At 35.2% G+C, this 22145-nt stretch overlaps 2 protein-coding genes across 2 annotated transcripts; both read right to left on the minus strand.

Annotated features, from left to right (window-relative positions):
* On the minus strand, positions 1 to 4386 carry LOC119190768 (endocuticle structural protein SgAbd-6-like). Its single transcript, XM_037443524.1, has 3 exons — positions 4283 to 4386; positions 3195 to 3328; positions 1 to 437 (listed from the first exon to the last, which is right to left on the minus strand). Exons 1-3 carry the CDS (start codon positions 4289 to 4291, stop codon positions 206 to 208), a joined length of 375 nt encoding a protein of 124 aa, XP_037299421.1. The 5' UTR covers positions 4292 to 4386; the 3' UTR covers positions 1 to 205.
* Positions 4387 to 14423: 10037 nt separating this feature from the next.
* On the minus strand, positions 14424 to 19030 carry LOC119190769 (endocuticle structural protein SgAbd-6-like). The gene is made up of 3 exons (XM_037443525.1): positions 18976 to 19030; positions 17869 to 18002; positions 14424 to 14894 (listed from the first exon to the last, which is right to left on the minus strand). Exons 1-3 carry the CDS (start codon positions 18982 to 18984, stop codon positions 14663 to 14665), a joined length of 375 nt encoding a protein of 124 aa, XP_037299422.1. The 5' UTR covers positions 18985 to 19030; the 3' UTR covers positions 14424 to 14662.
* Between the last annotated feature and the right edge of the window lie 3115 nt (positions 19031 to 22145).

Raw genomic sequence — 22145 nt, forward strand, 5'->3', positions numbered from 1 at the left:
TAATATTAAACCGTTTAATAGAGAAGAATGAAGAAGTCAGAAACTGCTAAAAAGATTTAGTAGGATTTTTGGTAGACACATTGACTACACCTTGGATTTGTTTCTTTATGTCCTGGAAAAGTAAATTACACAGACGGAGCTGTGAGCAGTACTGTAAATAATTGGGCAATAGATTGGTTAGGTAGAAACAACTTTTATGCTTCATTTATCCGCAAATAGAGCTGCATATTTCAAAAGGTAAGCCTGCACCGGGTCCTTCTCCGATCGGTGTTTCTGGCTGGTAACCGTTTTCATCAGCTACGTAGTGCACTGTGTACTCCTCTCCGTCAGGTGCCACCCACGAGAAGCTGCCCCTTACTACATAGATTTCGTTTTCGGTGCCTGCGTTCTTTAATTCTCCTTCTTGCTCCTGCTGTGTTCCATCAGATTGCTCAAAACTGAAAGGTCAAAATAAAATTTAATTAGCATTAATTTAATAGGATATGGGATATCTTCTTGGTAACTTCAGACTTCCAAGATTGTATATTGTCAATTTTAGTATGCAGGATAAGCTACGGATTTAGGCAGATCAAAGAAGCTCGTCGTATTTTGATCGTATAACGATGTATTTTTTACTATTAATTATTTATTATCTGATTTTAAACGTTTTTAGCTAAAAAATTGCATGGATGAGCCGGTTTGTTCATGGTAGTGCCATTTTGGCACAAGAATTCTACGTTAAATGACAGCTTGCTGTTTAGATTTTGAACGATGAGACTGCTGGAGGTCCAGTTCTGTTTATATTCGTTTTTTTTTTAAATCAGCAGTGCATCCATCACATTTCTAATATTGTGAGTGTTTATGGAGAGTTAACGTCTCATTACATTGGTGTCATTTGGGTGTAAGCCCGTGCAGTTGTAAAAAAATAAAAAGTAATAGAACAATATTTTTTTTTTAACCCAAATTACCAAAGGTTAGCGTCAACTCACAAAAACATCGAAGTGAAAATGTGAAATAAAAATTTTGCGAAAAATTGATTCCATAAAATGGCCAACCATCCCGCAAATTGCCATTTTAAAAAAATATGTATGAGAAAGTTGACATGACTAGTTTTTTTTATTTTTTGAACGTTTAATATTTAATTATAATTGCGTTTTTGATAATTCATAATTGTAGTTTTCATTTCATTCCTTCTGAAATCTAACACGATTCAATCAGGTTTATTTAGTCAAAACTACAAAATAGCAGATGTTATAAATTGCCATTTTGTAAGCACAATGCACCTATTTTCATAATCTTATAGTTTACAAGCATTTATACGACCAAAATCAAAAATATCGTCATTATTCTGGAATAAAAAAGGGATAATTGAACTGTATTCTCTGTTCACCATAAATTCAATTAACGGGAATGGTATTACTAACTCTCAGAAATACGATATAATTAAATGTGTCATGAAAATTATCTATGCACAGGATGCTGCAAAATAAAGGTATTAATTATTAATCCTAACCACAAAGCATGTAATTAGCTGATTATCAGTTATTAGAAGAGGTGAACACAAACATAAGTCATGATTACAATACTCTATTGAATTAATATATTTCGGTTTCGAAATAATTTTCTGTTTGAAAACTAATATTTTTGCTGTGGCTAGTCACGTGTGTTAATTATTGGTACTACATAATATTATATATTAACCTTTTTTCCTGGATATAGGATCACATAAATTTTTTCTTCGCTTTCTATATAATTGATAAGTCAATATTTATAGCCTTTTTTAAGCTATTGAGTAAATATCTGACTTTAACATTTATTTAATGTAAAGGTAAAAACTATAAACAGATTTAGATGAGATTTGGTATACTGATAAACGATATCCGGGATTAATATACAAGAAATATCTACCCCAAATCGTGGGATTTTTATGAGAAAGGTATTTCATTTTGGAGGAGTAGCGAACTGTGTGTAGAAAATATGGATGGATCAATTATTCTTTGCCAAAACGTGTCCCCGATAATAAAAATTCGACAAACCGCAAATTTCTTAAACTATACACTGTTTTTATACAACATCTATTATATGTATTATAAAACAAATTGCCATTTTCTGTCTGTATGTATTTTATCGATTTTCTCAAAATCTACTAAACGGAATTTTTGGAAATTTTGTATGGAGGTAGTTAAAGACCCTGGAAAGGTTATAGACTACTTTTTATCCCGGGAAAATATATAGCAGGACTTTTATCTCGGAAAACTCCTTTACGCGGGCGAAGCATAAACATTACAACACATGCATTTACTTGTATGTCCTTATTCATTTAATCAAAACAAAAAATCGGTCCCAGGGGACGCTATTTGTACTCAGGTTTCACATTCTCTATGATATCTGCCTAATCTAAATCTATCGTATTTAACAAAAAAGTTTATTGCGTAGAGAAGAATGTTTATGCACCCATATAAAGATGAATAACATTTGAGGTTCAGGAATCCAACCAAACATGTTATAACGATAGTTCATATAATGGAACCGATGCCACAATGTCAAAGCCTGATACAAAAATATTTATTCTTAGATAACCGATGTCTAAAAATGTGTACCGATACACATTCTGGAATATTCGATTGTCACAATTCATGCAGTTAGTTTCTAATTGGTGCGTCAATAGCCATGTCGTAGACGGATAGATTTAAGTTATTATATACATAAACTCATGCCGTTTATCCCCGAAGGGGTAGGCAGTGGCGTAACGGCGCATAAGTGGTCCCATGATGTTATGGGGACGAGCCTATGACCTAATTGGGTACAAATCTTAAACTTCTGGCTGATACTGCGTAGAAAACAATAATATAATTTAGCCCGACCCGGGAATCAAACCCGAGACTTCAGTATGGCAGTCGGTTTTACACTAAAATAATGTTTATTTTTTATAAGACCGTGAACTAAGTTAAATGTTTTCTGCAATATATGATGTGCAGACTGGAATGTAGGGTACAATAGAGTTTATGGGATAAAAAAATATTTCTGAGACAAAAAATATATTAGCCATCAGCGAAAATATACCTTCTTATTGGAGAGAGATTCTTCAGAATCAGATCAGTGGCTTCAAAGATTGTCCTGAACGTCTTAAAATTTAAACGAATCAATAATTACACAAATGCGCTACTGGATCCGTGAGAAATAATTTCAACTGGAATATTCGTAATATCTTTTACCTGTAGCGGTGTTTTCCAGGTCCGATGTATTCATTCTCATAAATCAGTACTTGCACATTTTCGGGGTCAGAATATTGGCTTGGAATTGGTGATGTCAACACCGTCGCCACTAAGCAAAATAATAATAACGCCACCTGAAACCATTAATATGTATTGTTTAGATAAGTATATGTTATAATAATAAATAGTTTATTTCAGAAAAATATAATCGAACGGCACCACACAGAATGGACACAAAATTATAAGCACTACAGATCTCCTGGTTCCTGAACTGGTTTAACCTGTAATTTGGGAGTTAGTGTTCCTCCGACCTTTAGTTATACTTTACATATACTATATGGTTATGTATTATTCTATTTAATATAGCGTATCATAAACGAAAGGTGCATGTCGCATATCATTATTATGGTAAAAGGACGACAAAAATGTATTATCTATGTAAAAACAAAATAGTTTTTATGCAAATATCGTTAGTATAAACACTGAGAACATCACTTAGCAACAAAATGGCGTGGCATGGCGTTGTGTGATTATTACTAAATCAATTAATGTCAATCGGCTCGAAGTAAAACAGCACACTACGATCTTAGAAGAAAAAAAATATTGATTACATTTATTAAAGGCTACTGTCGCCACAAATAAATTTGAAAGAAATGACTGTAGTTTACTGATGGTATGGTTTCTAGGCACTACTTAGTAAGTTATTATAAAATCAGAAAATATGACGTTGCTTAATATGATGACTATTTTTACGATTTATACAGTCACGTAGTATTATAGTCCATTTATCTTGACATCTAAAACAAAATAAATCTAGCATTTAATACCGATGTTGTTAAAGAATATTTTAGATAATTACAAGAATGTAAAAAGGATAATAATATTATGAATATATTAATAACATTATGCTTGATTATGTATACATAACAATGAAAGCAATTACCAACAGTTAACTAACACACATATTTGTACGATTAATGGCATAATTGTTTCGGTTTGTAGTAATATAAATTATTAAGGAAATACCTTCGCTGCTAAACACTGAAATCAGTTGCACTATTAATAAACCATTATAATATGAAACTCACCAACTTCATTTTCGGATGAAATGTTTCCTCTATGAAGGAATATAGATGAATGACTCTACGAAATAAATATCTCACTTATATTCCATGACAAACTATGTATATTTGAGCGTCTTTTATATTATAATAGGAATGGTATGAGTGAAGGTAATCTGGTTTGACATAATAAAAATAAAAGAAATGTTATTCTAATGATACCTATATTTGATGATTTAGAAATATTTCATCGAACAGCTTTCTGCAATGGACGTTTTAATTTACTATTTTTAAATATTTCTCTAGTATTTGCCGGAAAACGAGCGATGGAACTTCTGATAGTTTCCCGATTTGATGTTTACAGCACAAAAACATCCAGCATAACGGAGGAACGTCGCCAAACCGCACTAGACCAGTGTGATAGACTAGGGCCTAAGCCCTCTCAGTAGTATGGCAGGCCCGTACCTAGAAGTGGGCAATATATAATACTAGCTTTTGTTCGCGGCTCCGCCCGCGTGGTGAAGTTTTTCCGGGCTAAAGTTTTCAGTTATGAAAGTCACGCTATATACTTTCCCGGGATAGAATGTTGTCAATGTCCTTTTCAGAGTCTCAAACTATCTCCATACTAAAATTTCTAGAAATCCGTTGAGTAGTTTTTGAGTTTACCGCGTTCAGTCAGGCAGACAAACGTGTCTGGGTTCTATGTTTAATAATATATTTTCTTGAATTTTTTAAGAGAAATAAATCCTGTCATACGTAATTGTTGCATAACTTTAAACGTTTATGCATAACATATTCTCTAAAAAAAAAAAATTCCACGTTTTTGCAACATTTATCATTACTGTTCCGCTCCCATTGGCCATTAGGCTATAGGATATATAGCGTGATTCTATATATCCTATAGCCTTCTTCAATATATAGGCTATCTAACACTCAAATAATTTTTCAATTCGAACCGGTAGTTCCTGAGATTAGCGCGTTATAAAAACAAATAAACAAACTCTTCAGCTTTATATAACAGTGTAGATAAGGCTGGTATTATAGGTATTACTATAAACAGTTACCGCTTTATAATTATGGCTATTGCTGCTTCTCTCATTCAGTTACAGCCTATGTATGAAACTACATACAAATTATACTCATTGGTGCTCGTTGAAATGTTCGTAATGCCCAGATGTGTATGGATATGAATATCTATCATATTACTATTATCTATGTATTAATACTTTAAGAGAAAAAGTTGTACCCCTTTTTAAGTAGGTACATTTTGCGCACGGAGGAGTGTGAGATTTGGCATAAATTAATTGCATATTATAGAGAGTGAGCGTGGAAATACAAAATTTATGTATATTATGTCATACAAATATATTATTAATTAAGACGGTCGAATTTGGACCACGGAACGATCTAAAGCTTTACCTACTGAAATGAAATGAATTCTTTCATGTCGGTTTCGAATTTAATCAATTTATTTATTTATATTTTGAAATTATTTACGTTTGAAATGTTATTGTTAATATGAAAAGCACGGTGTATTATGCATCAAAGAATAAGCTTTGGTACTATTGTGAACCTTACCCTACTTACCTTGAACACAGATCTTTTATAATAGGTAGATAGTACAAAAATTATAAGCAATGAATGTAACATAATATTATTTTTAATCCAAAGTGTTGCTTGATGATTCAAAACTCCAACTGTCTGCTTTTGTGGATAAATATAGCCTTTATAGATATTTATTTATTTATTTATTTATCAAATTTACCAAAAATACAATTTTCCTTATGAACTAAGACAAATAACTTCGGTGGTAACATACTAATAATATTAAATTGAGATCATAAGACAAAAACAATACCTCGGCCCCTACACTAGGCACAGCCTGTATCGTAGGCGACTGATTTACATACCTAATTTAATGGAACTATATTGATATATATGGATGGCGATGAGACGAAGGGATCGGCCTTCTCGCTAGTACAGAAGGGATCGTTCGGTTCGCAAACGAAACACTTTTACATTTGCCCTCTATGTATAAAAATAAAAGGTAATCTACGTAATTGAATGAATAAGCGTTTTTTTTTTAAATTAGTAAGTAATGAATACTAACTAATATGAGTTATAGGTACAACTCTTTAAGACCGAGGTGTATTGAAACACCTATATTTTGGGTCCCCTTCGGAGGGGCTGGTTCGTCGCGAGCGTTAGTTTGCAGCCGTATAATTATTTAGGAGGTTCACGGAAGTGCACGCCTTACCTGTACGATTTTTCATCAGGCGGCGCACGCGGTCCCGGCGATGGCGTCGCTGTCGATCACGACGCGCACGCGAAAAGGGCTTGAAACACTTCAAATCACGTCACCAACAGTACATGCAAAAGCGTTCGGTCTCAAAGAGTTATTTGCGTATAAAAGCGAGCGTTATTTATTTATTTATTTAAGGACCTCCAACAAAGGATACACGGCATATAATAAATATAATGTCGTAATATTGGTATAATTAACAATGTGACGTGCTTCTTCAATTAAAGGAGACCACAGCATGCAAATTTATGTATTAATACAGCGGCAAATATAAAAATATTTGTTACTAATAAAATTTAGAATAACAAACAAAAGGGATAAAACATAATAAGAAGTGACAAAACATAAAATAAAATGTGATTAATTATAATTATTAATTGTGAGTACGTAACAGTTGCAGGACTTGTTTCCTGTACTTAGAAATGTCCGTGATATCAAGGTCATGCGTTTTTGCAAGAGCATTATACTGCCTACAGAGCCTTGGCACAGCAGCGAAGTGACCTAAGTTAGTTTTAGATAAGGGGATACTTAAAAGATTATATACGCTTTTTCATGGAATTCGAGCTGGGGCGTTAATACTCAGGACACTTACAAGCTTATTGCAGTCTAACTTACCATTAAACATCTTTTGCAAAAATAATAGATCAATCATCTTTCTGCGTGCGTCTAAGGTACTTATATTGTAGTACTTCAGGCGATCTGAGTAATGAGGTATTTCTGCGACTAATTGATCCCCATAAGAGAGGTGATATAGAAATCGTCTTTGCACACTTTCCAAACGTTTTATATAGACGTCATAGTGAGGGTTCCACACTACACTGGCATATTCTAGGATAGGAAGCACTAAAGCGTTATAAAGTATTATTTTTGTTTTAGTTTCTTTAAATTCCTTACTATTGCGTATAACAAATCCGAGACTTTTAAATGCTTTCGAAGTTATGTTTAAAATATGTGTATCGAATTTCAATTTGCTATCAATCAAGATACCGAGATCGCGAATTGTGTCTACCTGTGTAATTTCCTGACCGTGGATGTAATACTTATTAGATTTAGTAATTTTGTTGCGCGTAAACTGGATGTAATAACACTTACTGATATTTAGGGACATTCTATTATTATTGCACCAGTCGTTCATTCTATTTAGGTCGTCTTGTAACTGGACAGTATCTAAATTTGATTTAATCGGTTTCATTATTTTAACATCATCGGCATATAGATAAAATCTGGAGTATTTAAAACAGCATGTGATGTCATTAATAAAAGCATTAAAAAGAATGGGTCCCAAATGTGACCCCTGCGGAACTCCAGATGTGGCCCGGAATGAATTAGAGGTATAACCGTTTACTACAACTCGAGAGAGCCTGTTTCTTAGGTAAGACGTGAACCATTGTAATAGTTTACCGCCTATGCCGAGTCCAGAAAGTTTATTAATTAGAATAGAATGGTCCACTTTACCAAATGCTTTACTGAAGTCCGTATATACGGCATCTACAGGGATACCCTTATCTACAGACTCCGTTAAAGCTGAAGTGTAGCACGTAAGATTGGTTGTGGTCGACCTCGATTTAATAAATCCGTGCTGGTAGTCAGATATGTATTGTTTGAGATGCCAGGTTAGTCTTCTTGTTATTAGTTTTTCAAGAACTTTACCAAATATTATTAAGATCGATATAGGTCGATAATTAGAAACAATTTGCCTATCACCAGACTTGAAAATTGGAACCACTAAGGCTTCCTTCCACTCATCGGGGAAGATTCCTTCTGCAAGAGATCTATTAAATATTGATAGTAAAGGGGGAGTTAATGATTTCGCACATGTTTTAATAAAAATTGGGGGTATGTTGTCACAACCGGCGCCTTTTTTTGCGTCCAACGACTTCAGAGCCTTATGCACTTCGTCGTAACTTAAAGTAATTGTGCAAAGAGTGAATGAAGTTCTGTCACAATGTAAATGTACTGAATTACTATTATTATAAGGTAAAATGTTATATACTTCTGAGAAGTTTTCAGCAAATAGATTACAGATATCATGCCCAATTGACGCAATTTTTTCTTTATAAACCATTTTAGCTGGATAGGCACTAGAGTTTTTTCGCTTATTTTTAATAAAACTCCAAAATAGTTTTGAATTTTTAGATACTGCATACTCAATAGTACTTATGTAATCGTTATAACAGGTGATTTGAAGCCTATTGCATCTTTCACGTAGAATTTCGAATGATAATCGGTCTAAAGGATTATTATATTTTTTTATTTTGCGATGGTAATGGTGTTTCTCTTTGTATAAACGTATGAGATCGTGAGTGAACCAGGATGGATAGTTTTTACTACATGTGCGTTGGAATTGTTTTTTTTATTACTTTATGCAAGACATCATAAAATTTGGCAACCATGTTATTAGTAGTGGCACATCCCTTGAATTCTATTTCCCAGTTTATTGAATCAAGTAGTTGTTGAGTTTTTTCATAATCCGCAGAAAAGTAATTTGGTCTGATTTTGTATGCTTCAGGGGAAAGTGTATTGTCTTTGTAAATTTCTAGATTAAACTCCAGCGAAGGATGCAATAGGTCCTCATTAATTAAACTGTTAGTTGGGTGTATAAGATTTGTAATGGTTTGTGTACTGAGCACTAGATCTAACATTTTATGTTTGTTGTTTAATATATTATTATATTGATAGATATTATTAAATGCAACAAAATCAATCAAGGATTTAGCAGCTTCATTGTTTCCGAGTTGTTGGTGTAAACGAGAGCTATTGTTATTATTTGTGGACGTCCAACTTATACTACTTAGATTAAAGTCTCCAACTATAACGCTCATTCCGTCCTTATCAATATCTTTTTGTGCAGAATTTATGAACATTTGAAGACTATCCAAGACTACAGGTGGAGGGAAATATATTGCACACAAGTGGATTTTTTGTTTCATTTGTCCTTTAGATATTTCAATGCAAACCCATAAATCCTCACAGCGACTTTCGAAGGAGGTTAACCTATAAGAGGTTAGGTGTTTCAATACAGCGATAAGGACTCCCCCTCCATCTTTTCGATGGCTATTAAAGGTAGTCTCACGATCACGCCTGTATACAATATAATTGTCACTAAACAGCTCGGAATCGTAAACGCCACCATTTAGCCAAGTCTCTGTAAGCATAATAACGTCATAATTATGTAAAAGAACATTATGATAAAACAATGTAGTTTTTGTTTTTAGACCACGGACATTCTGGTAATATATTTTAAGTGATGGATTGAATGTGACTAAAGATATTACATAATAGCCTGCGTATTAGCAATAATATATGTTTTTAACGTTTAAGTAAGTGATTTTAACACAAGATAACTGTTAACAATTAAGCGTTCAGATTTTTCATCTCTTCTTATGTAGATGCGTCCATTGCGCACCCAAACAAATTTGTATCCCAGTTCTTTGGCGCGTAGCCGTGTTGCAGCGTGAAGTGACTTGTTTTCGCTTGATAGGTGTTTTACTAAGTAAATCGGCTGTGGTTTGGCAGTAGCAATCCTAAGGTGACTAGTATTCAGTTTATCGGATTTCTTGTTCTTGTTAAATTTTATTGTAGCAGCAAGGAAACCATCTCGCTGTCGTGGTTGCTAAATTGAATGAGAACAGATCGTGGTCTCTTTCCATGGGGATCTTTTTTAGCCAGGCGCATACACTGAGGTACATTTGAGTCCTTTAGTGGATAATCAATAATGTTTGCTAGCTGGAGCACAGTGTTGAATAAATTTTCTGACTTGTTTTCCGGCAGGTTTTGTAGTTAAATATTATTAGCCCTGTTATATTGTTCCATTAAGGTTATCCGTTTGTTCAGATCATTTAGAGAATTTTGCATGGCAGTGTTATCCTTCTCTAATTTTTTTATCCTCTCCGATTTTTCTTCGATGGATGCTCTCATGTCTTCATATTTTTCATTAAAAAAGTTTAGGGATGTTTGAAATCCTGATATAAGGTCATTGATTTTAGTTAATTGTGTGCTAAGTACCTCCTGCAATAATAATTCCAGTTCCTGTCTGATAACAACGCGCAGAGTGCCGGCAGTTATAACAGAATCATCTTTAAATGAATACTCTTGTTCAATGTTTGGCCGCATACTGCGGTTGGTGGCATTATTTTCTTGCAGTGCAATCTGTGACCGTCGAGATTCGTCGATAGGGATACTATCATTAGAATGCGTGGAGGGGCGTATGGGTGTATTTGTATTATCGCTTTTTGGTTGTTTACAATGACAACCCGGGCATTTCCAATTGTCTCTTTGATTACTCTTCATGGATTTAAAATGTTTTTCCGTTATATTAGCGCAGAGTAAATCAAACCATAGTTGACATCCCATACATTGTAGGCATTGCCTGTTTTTTATAACATTCAAGCAACCCGCACAATTGTGAGGCATTGTTTTCGTCGTAGTTAGTAGATGTGATCAAACTCTCAAGGAGCTTAAAGCAGTGCAACCAGCGGTATGTGTATAGAAATGTAAAATTGCGCTCGCGTTTTGGAAGCGCTGAGTCACGTAACACACACGTTAGGTTATTTATTTTATCACTTGTAAGTTTTGAATATTCGGTTCAACAATTAAACACTCCAGTTCACTTTAACACTAATATGATTATAAAACAAACATTTCACACTTTTATGAATTCCAATCCAATCCAATTTATTTTATTTGGCTGTATCGTTTATACGATAATTATGCCAATGTCAAGTTTGAAAAGCATTGTCATTGGTAGAAGACACACGTGCTATATGTCAAAAAAGGTCTTAGGCCGGGTGAATATGAAAACAATGATAACATATACGAATGAAATAAAAAAGCAAAAGAAAAACCTTGAATAGGAATAATTACTAAATTGAAAGTTCTTAGTAAAACTAAAATAATAATGTTAATTATATCAACCGTGAGAACTTTTATGAATTATATAATATTATCTATTTGTTCATGGGGCTGTCAGCGATGACAGCGACGTTGACGTTATCATCACTTCATGTGTATTTTGCGTATTTTTTGACAGCCAAAGCAATGGCTGCGGCGGCGGCGAGTAGCGAATAGCGATGTTAATATGGCGCCCGCGCGCATGGTTCTGCCCGGGGCGCGTGCGACAGATAGGGTAGGCGTGCGAGTGTGAGGGAGAAGGGTGCGGAAATAGGAAAGACAAGGAAATAGGGAACAGACTGCCAACTAATAATCGCGACTTAAATTATAAAAAATGTGAAGTCATCATGGCGGAACCAAGGTCAATAGGTTTTTTTAAATTCAAAATGTCTTTCGCTGCTCTCCAGTTAAAGATTACTGTTGTTTTCGCCTTGTTTTTTAACCGACTTCAAAAAAAGGAGGAGGTTATCAATTCGACGTGAATTTTTTTTTTGTATGTTTGTTACCTCAGAACTCGCTCATTTATGAACCGATTTGGAAAATTCTTTTTTTATTCGAAAGATTTTCTCTCCAGATTGGTCCCATAAAATTTTTTTCAAGATCGCTTCGGTAGTTTGGTTTTAAAATAAAAAAAACTAGAATAATTATGTCGTCCAAGAAAACGAAATCGCAAATTTTGCTTTCCTGTGACGTATTTAGTTATGTTTTTGAATTGAGTCTGGTTGACTGTACTTCTCACATACTTATACATATAGCATAACATCTTTTCCCCGTGTCAGGGGTAGGCAGAAGCGTCACATTTCATCGCGATAGTCGTACTGTGTATGAAACATATCAGTTGTGTTTTTGGGTTGGGTTTAATTGACTCTACTTCTTACATACATACATATATGTATATAGCATCACACCTTTTCCCCTTTTTAGGGGTAGGCAGAGATGTAACACCACAGCGCGATAGTTGTAGTATGATCGAAATATATCAGTTGTGTTTTTGCGTTAGGTTTGCTTGAATCTACTTCTTACATACATATATATAGCATCACATCTTTTCCCCTTTTCAGGGGTAGGCAGAGGTGTAACATTGAGCGCGATAGTCGTACTGCGTGCGAAACACATTAGTTGTGTTCTTGTGTTGGGTTTAGTGGACTCTACTTCTTACATACATACATACATACATACATATAGCATCACACCTTTTCCCCTTTTCAGGGGTAGGCAGAGGTGTTACCCCACAGCGCGATAGTTGTACTGTAAGCCAAATATATCAATTGTGTTTTTGCGTTAGGTTTCCTCGAATCTACTTCTTACATAAATATATATAGCATCACACCTTTTCCCCGTGTAAGGGGTAGGCAGAGGCGTATAATTTCATCGCGATAGTCGTACTGCGTGCGAAACACATTAGTTGTGTTTTTGCGTTGGGTTTAGTTGACTCCACTTTTTACATACATACATATATGTAGCATCACACCTTTTACCCTTTTCAGGGGTAGGCAGAGGTGTAACATTTCAGCGCGATAATCGTACTGCGAGCGAAACACATTAGTTGTGTTTTTGCGTTGGGTTTAGTTGACTCTACTTCTTACATACATACATATATATAGCATCACACCTTTTCCTCTTTTCAGGGATAGGCAGAGGTGTAACACCACAGCGCGATAGTTGTACTGTGAGCCAAATAATATCAGTTGTGTTTTTGCGTTAGGTTTGCTCGAATCTACTTCTTACATACATATATATAGCATCACACCTTTTCCCCTTTTCAGTGGTACACAGAGGTGTAACTCCTCAGCGCGATAGTCGTATCGAGAGCGAAACACAACTATGCCATTGAGACGGTCTATTTTTTACTAACACAAAAGCAAAAATAAGAATAATTTTAACAAAAATTAAACCGCCTTCAAAACCACTCAAAACCAAAAATAATTTCACATAACAAGTATATATTGGATACCAATTTTGGAGTCGGTGCCTAATTAAAATTGCTAGTTAAGCTAGATAAATACATTAACGAATATACGAAAACAATGTGCTGCTAGCGTACAAAGTCAGCAAGTCAGATCGTCACCGGAGATAAACACATCGCCGTAGCACAGCAAATGGAAGCTATTAAGGAAATATTTAAATTTGTGAACTGTACACTACCCAAATTCTTCCCCTGATACATATAGCTGGTCAAATGTGGGTGTATTACACTCCCTGCCTCGAAAAAAGAGGAAATAAAAAGATGAAACACCATACATGTGCTTGGTATTACACCTTTCACTGTGTATGTTTGTTAGTAGTACACGCAAACCTACTCTATTTTATTGATTTGAAAGAAATTTAGCTCATAGATGGACTATGCAACAAATATAGCTAACTAGCAATTTTAATTAGGCACCGACTCCAAAATTGGTATCCAATATATACTTGTTATGTGAAATTATTTTTTGGTTTTGAGTGGTTTTTGAAGGCGGTTTAATTTTTTGTTAAAATTATATTTATTATAATTATATTCATTGCGAATATATTTTGCTGATTATTCATTGAATGGCTCGACGAGTGAAATAAATTAATTCAACGTGGACGACATCTCCAAAGGTGTTTATAACTTTAGGTAAAAAGACTAGTCATATTTATATTTACTAATATCATATATAAAGTCCCGACCTTAATATAAAAATAAGTACAGGTAGTCAAGAAATAATTGTGTTTACATTATTATCTTATTCTAGCGGTTATACTGTAAGTCTTATATGCATGTTAAATGTAGGGTTTATCATTCGTATACATACTTATTGTAACGACAAAAAAATAAAAAGTTAATAAATAAATTATTTAAAAAAAATTTATTTATAATCACACCCCCTTATTCATAGACGTTATTTATCTAAGGACGGAGCAAACTTATGAATCAGAATAGTTGATAAAAAAACGGATTGCACATAATTTATTAGTAAATTATTATTTTTCTTGTAAGTCCAAAAATTAGGATAATATTAAACCGTTTAATAGATAAGAATGAAGAAGTCAGAAACTGCTAAAAAGATTTAGTAGGATTTTTGGTAGACACATTGACTACATCTTGGATTTGTTTCTTTATGTCCTGGAAAAGTAGGTACATAGTCGGATTTCTACATCGGGAAAAGTATATTACCCAGACGGAGCCGTGAGCTATACTATAAATAACTGGGTAATAGATTGGTTAGGTGGTAACAACTGTTATGCTTCATTTATCCGAGAATACCGCTAAATACTTCATAAGGTAAGCCTGTTCCGGGCCCTTCTCCGATCGGTGTTTCTGGCTGGTAACCGTTTTCATCAGCTACGTAGTGCACTGTGTACTCCTCTCCGTCAGGTGCCACCCACGAGAAGCTGCCCCTTACTACATAGATTTCGTTTTCGGTGCCTGCGTTCTTTAATTTTCCTTCTTGCTCCTGCTGTGTTCCATCAGATTGCTCAAAACTGAAAGGTCAAAATAAAATTTTATTAGCATTAATTTAATAGGATATGGGCGCGACTCTTCTTGGTAACTTCAGACTTTCAAGATTGGATATTGTCAACTTTGGTATGCAGGATAAGCTACGGATTTAGGCAGATCAAAGAAGCGCGTCGTATTTTGATCGTATAACGATGTATTTTTTACTATTAATTATTTATTATCTGATTTTAAATGCTTTTAGCTAAAAATTTGCTTGGATGAGCCGGTTTGTTCATGGTAGTTCCATTTTGGCACAAGAATTCTACGTTAAATGACAGCTTGCTGTTTAGATTTTGTACGATGAGACTGCCGGAGGCCCAGTTCTGTTTATATTCGTTTTTTTTAAAGTCAGCAGTGCATCCATGACATTTCTAATATTGTGAGTGTTTATGGAGAGGGAACGTCTCACTACATTGGTGTCATTTGGGTGTTTGCCCATGCAGTTGTAAAAAAATAAAAAGTAATAGAACAATATTTTTTTTTTAACCCAAATTACCAAAGGTTAGCGTCAACTCACAGAAAAATCGAAGTGAAAATGTGAAATAAAAATTTTGCGAAAAATTAATTCCATAAAATGGCCAACCGTCCCGCAAATTGCCATTTTAAAAAAATATGTATGAGAAAGTTGATATGACTAGTTTTTTTTTATTTTTTGAACGTTTAATATTTAATTATAATTGCGTTTTTGATAATTCATAATTGTAGTTTTCATTTCATTCCTTCTTAAATCTAACACGATTCAATCAGGTTTGTTTAGTCAAAACTACAAAATAGCAGATGTTATAAATTGCCATTTTGTATGCATAATGCACCTATTTTCATAATCTCAGTTTACAAGCATTTATACGACCAAAATCAAAAATATCGTCATTATTCTGGAATAAAAAAGGGATCATGGAACTGTATTCTCTGTTCACCATGAATTTGATTAACGGGAATGGTATTACTAACTCTCAGAAATACGATATAATTAAATGTGTAAGGAAAATTATGTATGCACACGGGATGCTGCAAAATAAAGGTATTAATTATTAATCCTAACCACAAAGCATGTAATTAGCTGATTATCAGTTATTAGAAGAGGTGAACACAAACATAAGTCATGATTACAATACGTTATTGAATTAATATATTTCGATTTCGAAATAATTTTATGGTTGAAAACTAATACTTTTGCTGTAGCTAGTCATGTTTAAGTTAAATATCGGTACTACATAATGTTATATATTAAAATTAACCTTTTTTCCTGGATATAGGATCACATGAATTTTTTCTTCGCTTTCTATATAATTGATAAGTCAATACTTATAGCCTTTTTTAAGCTATTGTGTAAATATCTGACTTTAACATTTATTTAATGTAAAGGTAAAAACTATAAACAGATTTAGATGAGATTTGGTATACTGATAAACGATATCCGGGATTAATATACAAGAAATATCTACTCCAAAACGTGGGATTTTTATGAGAAAGGTATTTCATTTTGGAGGAGTAGCGAGCTGTGTGTAGAAAATATGGATGGATCAATTATTCTTTGCCAAAACGTGTCCCCGATAATAAAAATTCGAAAAAACGCAAATTTCTTAAACTATACACTGTTTTTATACAACATCTATTATACATATGTATTATAAAACAAATTGCCATTTTCTGTCTGTATGTATTTTATCGATTTTCTCAAAATCTACTAAACGGATTTTTTGGAAATTTTGTATGGAGGTAGTTAAAGACCCTGAAAAGGTTATAGACTACTTTTTATCCCGGGAAAATATATAGCAGGACTTTTATCTCGGAAAACTCCTTTACGCGGGCGAAGCATAAACATTACAACACATGCATTTACTTGTATGTCCATATTAATTTAATCAAAACAAAAAATCGGTACCCAGGGAACGCTATTTGTACTCAGGTTTCACATTCTCTATGATATCTGCCTAATCAAAATCTATTGTATTTAACAAAAAAATTGATTGTGTAGAGAAGAATGTTTATGCACCCATATATTTAAGATGGATATCATTTAAGGTTCAGGAATCCAACCAAACATGTTATAACGATAGTTCATATAATGGAACCGATGCCACAATGTCAAAGCCTGATACGAAATTATTTATTCTTAGGTAATCGATGTCGAAAAATGTGTACCGATACACATTCTGAAATATTGGATTGTCACAATTCATACAGGTAGTTTCTAATTGATGCGTCAATAGCCATGTCGTAGACGGATACATTTTAAGTTATTATATACATAAACTCATGCCGTTTATCCCCGAAGGGGTAGGCAGTGGCGTAACGGCGCATAAGTGGTCCCATGATGTTATGGGGGCGAGCCTATGGCCATATTAGGTACAAATTCTAAACTTCTGGCTGATACTGCGTAGAAAACAATAATATAATTTAGCCCGACCCGGGAATCAAACCCGAGACTTCAGTATGGCAGTCGCTTTTATACGTACATATGTTAAATCTTAAATAATGTTTATTTTTTATTAAGAACGTGAACTAAGTCAAATCGTTTCTGCAATATATGATGTGCAGGGGCCTTATTCTCCATCCCGCACGTTATTTAAACAGTGGGTAACAAGCACGTAACACAACGCATCATGTTTAGGACTATAGAAATTTGGCTTACAGAATACCATTCCACGCACATTTCTCGAAGATAACATGACACGGCCGCGTTACGCGTTTACACTATCGTAGAGAATAAGGGCCCAGATTGGAATGTAGGGTACACTAGAGTTTATGGGAGAAACATTTATTTGTGGGACAAAAAATATACTAGCCATCAGCGAAAATATACCTTCTTATTGGAGATAGATTCTTCAGAATCAGATTAGTGGCTTCAATGATTGTCTTGAACGTCTTAAAATTTAAACGAATCAATAATTACACAAATGCGCCATTGGATCCGTGAGAAATAATTTCAACTGGAATATTCGTAATATCTTTTACCTGTAGCGGTGTTTTCCAGGTCCGATGTATTCATTCTCATAAATCAGTACTTGCACATTTTCGGGGTCAGAATATTGGCTTGGAATTGGTGATGTCAACACCGTCGCCACTAAGCAAAATAATAATAACGCCACCTGAAACCATTAATATGTACTGTTTAGATAAGTATATGTTATAATAATAAATAGTTTATTTCAGAAAAATATAATCGAACGGCACCACACAGAATGGACACAAAATGATAAGCACTACAGATCTACTGGTTCCTGAACTAGTTTAACTTGTATTTTGGGAGTTAGTGTTCCTTCGAGCATTAGTTATATTCTACATATTCCATATGGTTATGTATTGTTCTATTTAATATAGCGTATAATAAACGAAAAGTGCATGTCGCATATCATTATTATGGTAAGAGGACGAAGAAAACCTATTATCTATATGAAAACAAAATAGTTTTTTATGCAAATATCGTTAATATAAACACTGAGAACATCACTTAGCAACAAAATAGCGTGGCATGGCGTTGTGTGATTATTACTAAATCAATTAATGTCAATCGGCTCACAGTTAAATTGAAGATTGAAGTAAAACAGCACACTATGATCTTACAAGAAAAAAATATTGATTACATTTATTAAAGGCTACTCTCGCCACAAATAAATTTGAAAGAGATTACTGTAGTTTACTGATGGTATAGTTTCTGGGCACTACTTAGTAAGTTATTTTAAAATCAGAAAATATGACGTTGCTTAATATGATGACTATTTTTACGATGTATAACAGTCACGTAGTATTATAGTCAATTTATCTTGAGGTCTAAAATAAAATAAATCTAGCATTTAATACCGATGTTGCTAAAGAATATTTTAGATAATTACAAGAATGTAAAAAGATTAATAATATTATGAGTATATTAATAACATTATGCTTGATTATGTATACATAACAATGAAAGCAATTACCAACAGTTAACTAACACACATATTTGTACGATTAATGGCATAATTGTTTCGATTTGTAGTTATATAAATTATTAAGGAAATACCTTCGCTGCTAAACACTGAAATCAGTTGCACTATTAATAAACCATTATAATATGAAACTCACCAACTTCATTTTTGGATGAAATGTTTCCTCTATGAAGGAATATAGATGAATGACTCTACGAAATAAATATCTCACTTATATTCCATGACAAACTATGTATATTTGAGCGTCTTTTATATTATAATAGGAATGGTATGAGTGAAGGTAATCTGGTTTGAAATAGTAAAAATAAAAGAAATGTTATTCTAATGATACCTATATTTGATGATTTGGAAACATTTCATCGACCAGTTTGACGGAATGGACGTTTTAATTTACTATTTTTAAATATTTCTCTAGTATTTGCCGGAAAACGAGCGATGGAACTTCTGATAGTTTCCCGATTTGATGTTTACAGCACAAAAACATCCAGCATAACGGAGGAACGTCGCCAAACCGCACTAGACCAGTGTGATAGACTAGGGCCTAAGCCCTCTCAGTAGTATGGCAGGCCCGTACCTAGACGTGGGCAATATATAATACTAGCGTTTGTTCGCGGCTCCGCCCGCGTGGTGAAGTTTTTCCGGGCTAAAGTTTTCAGTTATGAAAGTCACGTTATATACTTTCCCGGGATAGAAAATTGTCAATGTCCTTTTCAGAGTCTCAAACTATCTCCATACCAAAATTTCTAGAAATCCGTTGAGTAGTTTTTGAGTTTACCGCGTTCAGTCAGGCAGACAAATGTGTCTGGGGTCTATGTTTAATAATATATTTTCTTGAATTTTTTAAGAGAATTAAAACCCGTCATACCTAATTGTTGCATAACTTTAAACGTTTATGCATAACAAATTCTCTAAAAAAAAAACCACGTTGTTGCAACATTTATCATTACTGTTCCGCTCCCATTGGCCATTAGGCTATAGGATATATAGCGTGATGCTATATATCCTATAGCCTTCTTCAATATATAGGCTATCCAACACTAAAATAATTTTTCAATTAGTACCGGTAGTTCCTGAGACTAGCGCGTTAAAAAAACAAATAAACAAACTCTTCAGCTTTATATAAAAGTATAGATTTATAATTTTTTTTTTAGGGGAACAACCCTGTCATACAATATTGTTGCATAAATTTAACCTTTTATGCAGCGCACCCAACGGAAGCTCTCAAAAGTAATAAATTTTCCCCGTTTTTGCACCATTTTTTATTACTGCTCCGCTCCCTTTGGTCATAGCGTGATGATATATAGCTTATAGCTTTCCAAGAACAAAGGGCTATCCAACACTAAAAGAATTTTCCAAGTCGAACCAGTAGTTCCTGAGATTAGCGCGCTAAAAAAAACGAATAAACAAACTCTTCAGCTTTATATAACAGTATAGATAAGGCTGGTATTATAGGTATTACTATAAACAGTTACCGCTTTATAATTATGGCGATTGCTGCTTCTCTCATTCAGTAACGGCCTATGTATGAAACTATATACGGATGAACTATATATGGATATGAATATCCATCATATTACTATTATCCATGTATCAATACTTTAAGTAAGTACATTATGTGCACGGAGGAGTGTGAGATTTGGCATAAATGCCGTCCATCCTGGGGATCAACCGAAGATGTGCAAGGATCGTACAGAAACGCACTAAAAAGTGCGTGCTTTAAGGACGGACAATAGCTTTACATACTGAAATGAAATGAATACCTTTATTCGAATGTCTTTTTTTTTTTTTTTTTTTTTTTTGGAGTGTCTCTACGTTTGTTAGCCTGGCAGGGCCGGCTTTTACAAACACACCGGACTTTCGGGTGAATGCTTTAGGCACTCGAACCCTTAAATTAAGTGACCATGCTGAGGGCGACCCTCTAAAGGGTCACGGCCTCGGCTCAGGACGGTCACTGAGAGATGATGTTTGGGGACATCAGCGATTAGGGGGTTTACGCGAGGTGCACGGAGCGACCTACACAGTCTACCTAATCGTCTTCGCCGGCGCGCGGGCCGACGGAACTAATCGAAGGGTCGGGAGGACGGGGAACGCGGCGAGGTCCTCGGCGGCGAGGACGGAACTGCGGTCGTGTGGAGTGTAGGAGCTTTAAGTGCTCGTGCTTTCGGCGGATGGCCAGAGTTATATCGTCCTCTGGATCTGTAAGGACAGAACGTGGACGCCTCCATTTCGCGCGGTCGAAAGGAGTGTATATGGACACGGACCTAATGAGCGGGTTCGGATGATTGACCGCCCGATCGAAATAGCGTCTGCTGGACATGTGCATGAAATGCCTGATGGTCGGCATATCGGTGTCCACGTGGAGGTTGCGATTGCGAACGTACCACGGGGCACCGAGTGCACGTCTTAGGAATTGATTTTGTAAAACCTGCATACGCTAAAGACGAGCAGGCGGTATGTGCGCGAACGCGGGCGACGCGTATGTCATTATCGGCCTAATACACGAGGTAAAGATCCGAATTTTGTTGCGGGTGGACAATTTGCTATTTTTGTTTATGAGCCAGTGCAGCTGGCTCATCGCGAGTGCGGCTCGCGCGCGTACCGCATTAACATGTGGGACGAAGGTCAGCTTCTGATCAAGTAGCACGCCTAAATACTTGACCTTCCTAGTCCAAGGAATGGCCTGTCCTGACATGACTATAGAAGCGAGAGGCGCTTGTACTCTGGTATGCCGAGTGAAGACTATAGCCTGACTTTTAGCGGGATTTATGGTGATGCGCCATCTGCGACACCACGCACCGAATAGGTCGGCTGCGGATTGCAAAATGTGCACCAACTTGTCGGGGTTTCTATGTGAAGCATAGATTGCTGTATCGTCAGCGAAAAGCGCCAGATGGGCGTCTTCGAAGGATGGAATATCGCTTGTGTAAAGCGAGAATAGAAAGGGAGAGAGAGCGGAGCCTTGCGGGACTCCGGCAGAGATGGTGTGTCGGGAAGAGAGGGTTCCCTCCACTCGATATTTGAATCCGCGATTCGACAAAAAGTCTCGTGTGATGTGCACGAGCTGTGTGGGCACATTGAGAGTGTACAGCCTAAAAAGTAAGCCGTTGTGCCACACTTTGTCGAATGCTTTTTCAACATCGAAAAATATCGCGCCGGTAGGACGGTCGTACCTACGCTTAGTATATACATGCTCCGTGATGCGGAGGACCTGATGCACGCAATTGTGCCTACTTCGGAAACCAAACTGTTCCGGAGGGAGCAGATTGTGGAGATGGGCTACTATTTTAAGACGGTCGAGGACGATCC

This window comes from Manduca sexta, chromosome 26 (genome assembly GCF_014839805.1).
Source record: "Manduca sexta isolate Smith_Timp_Sample1 chromosome 26, JHU_Msex_v1.0, whole genome shotgun sequence".
NCBI lineage: Eukaryota > Metazoa > Arthropoda > Insecta > Lepidoptera > Sphingidae > Manduca > Manduca sexta.

Bases quoted from the DNA above. Each gene is read 5' to 3' on its own strand.
- LOC119190769 (XM_037443525.1), bottom strand. The intron at 14,895-17,868 runs GTAAAAGATATT...TTGACCTTTCAG, and splicing joins CCTGGAAAACACCGCTACAG to TTTTGAGCAATCTGATGGAA.
- LOC119190768 (XM_037443524.1), bottom strand. The intron at 438-3,194 runs GTAAAAGATATT...TTGACCTTTCAG, and splicing joins CCTGGAAAACACCGCTACAG to TTTTGAGCAATCTGATGGAA.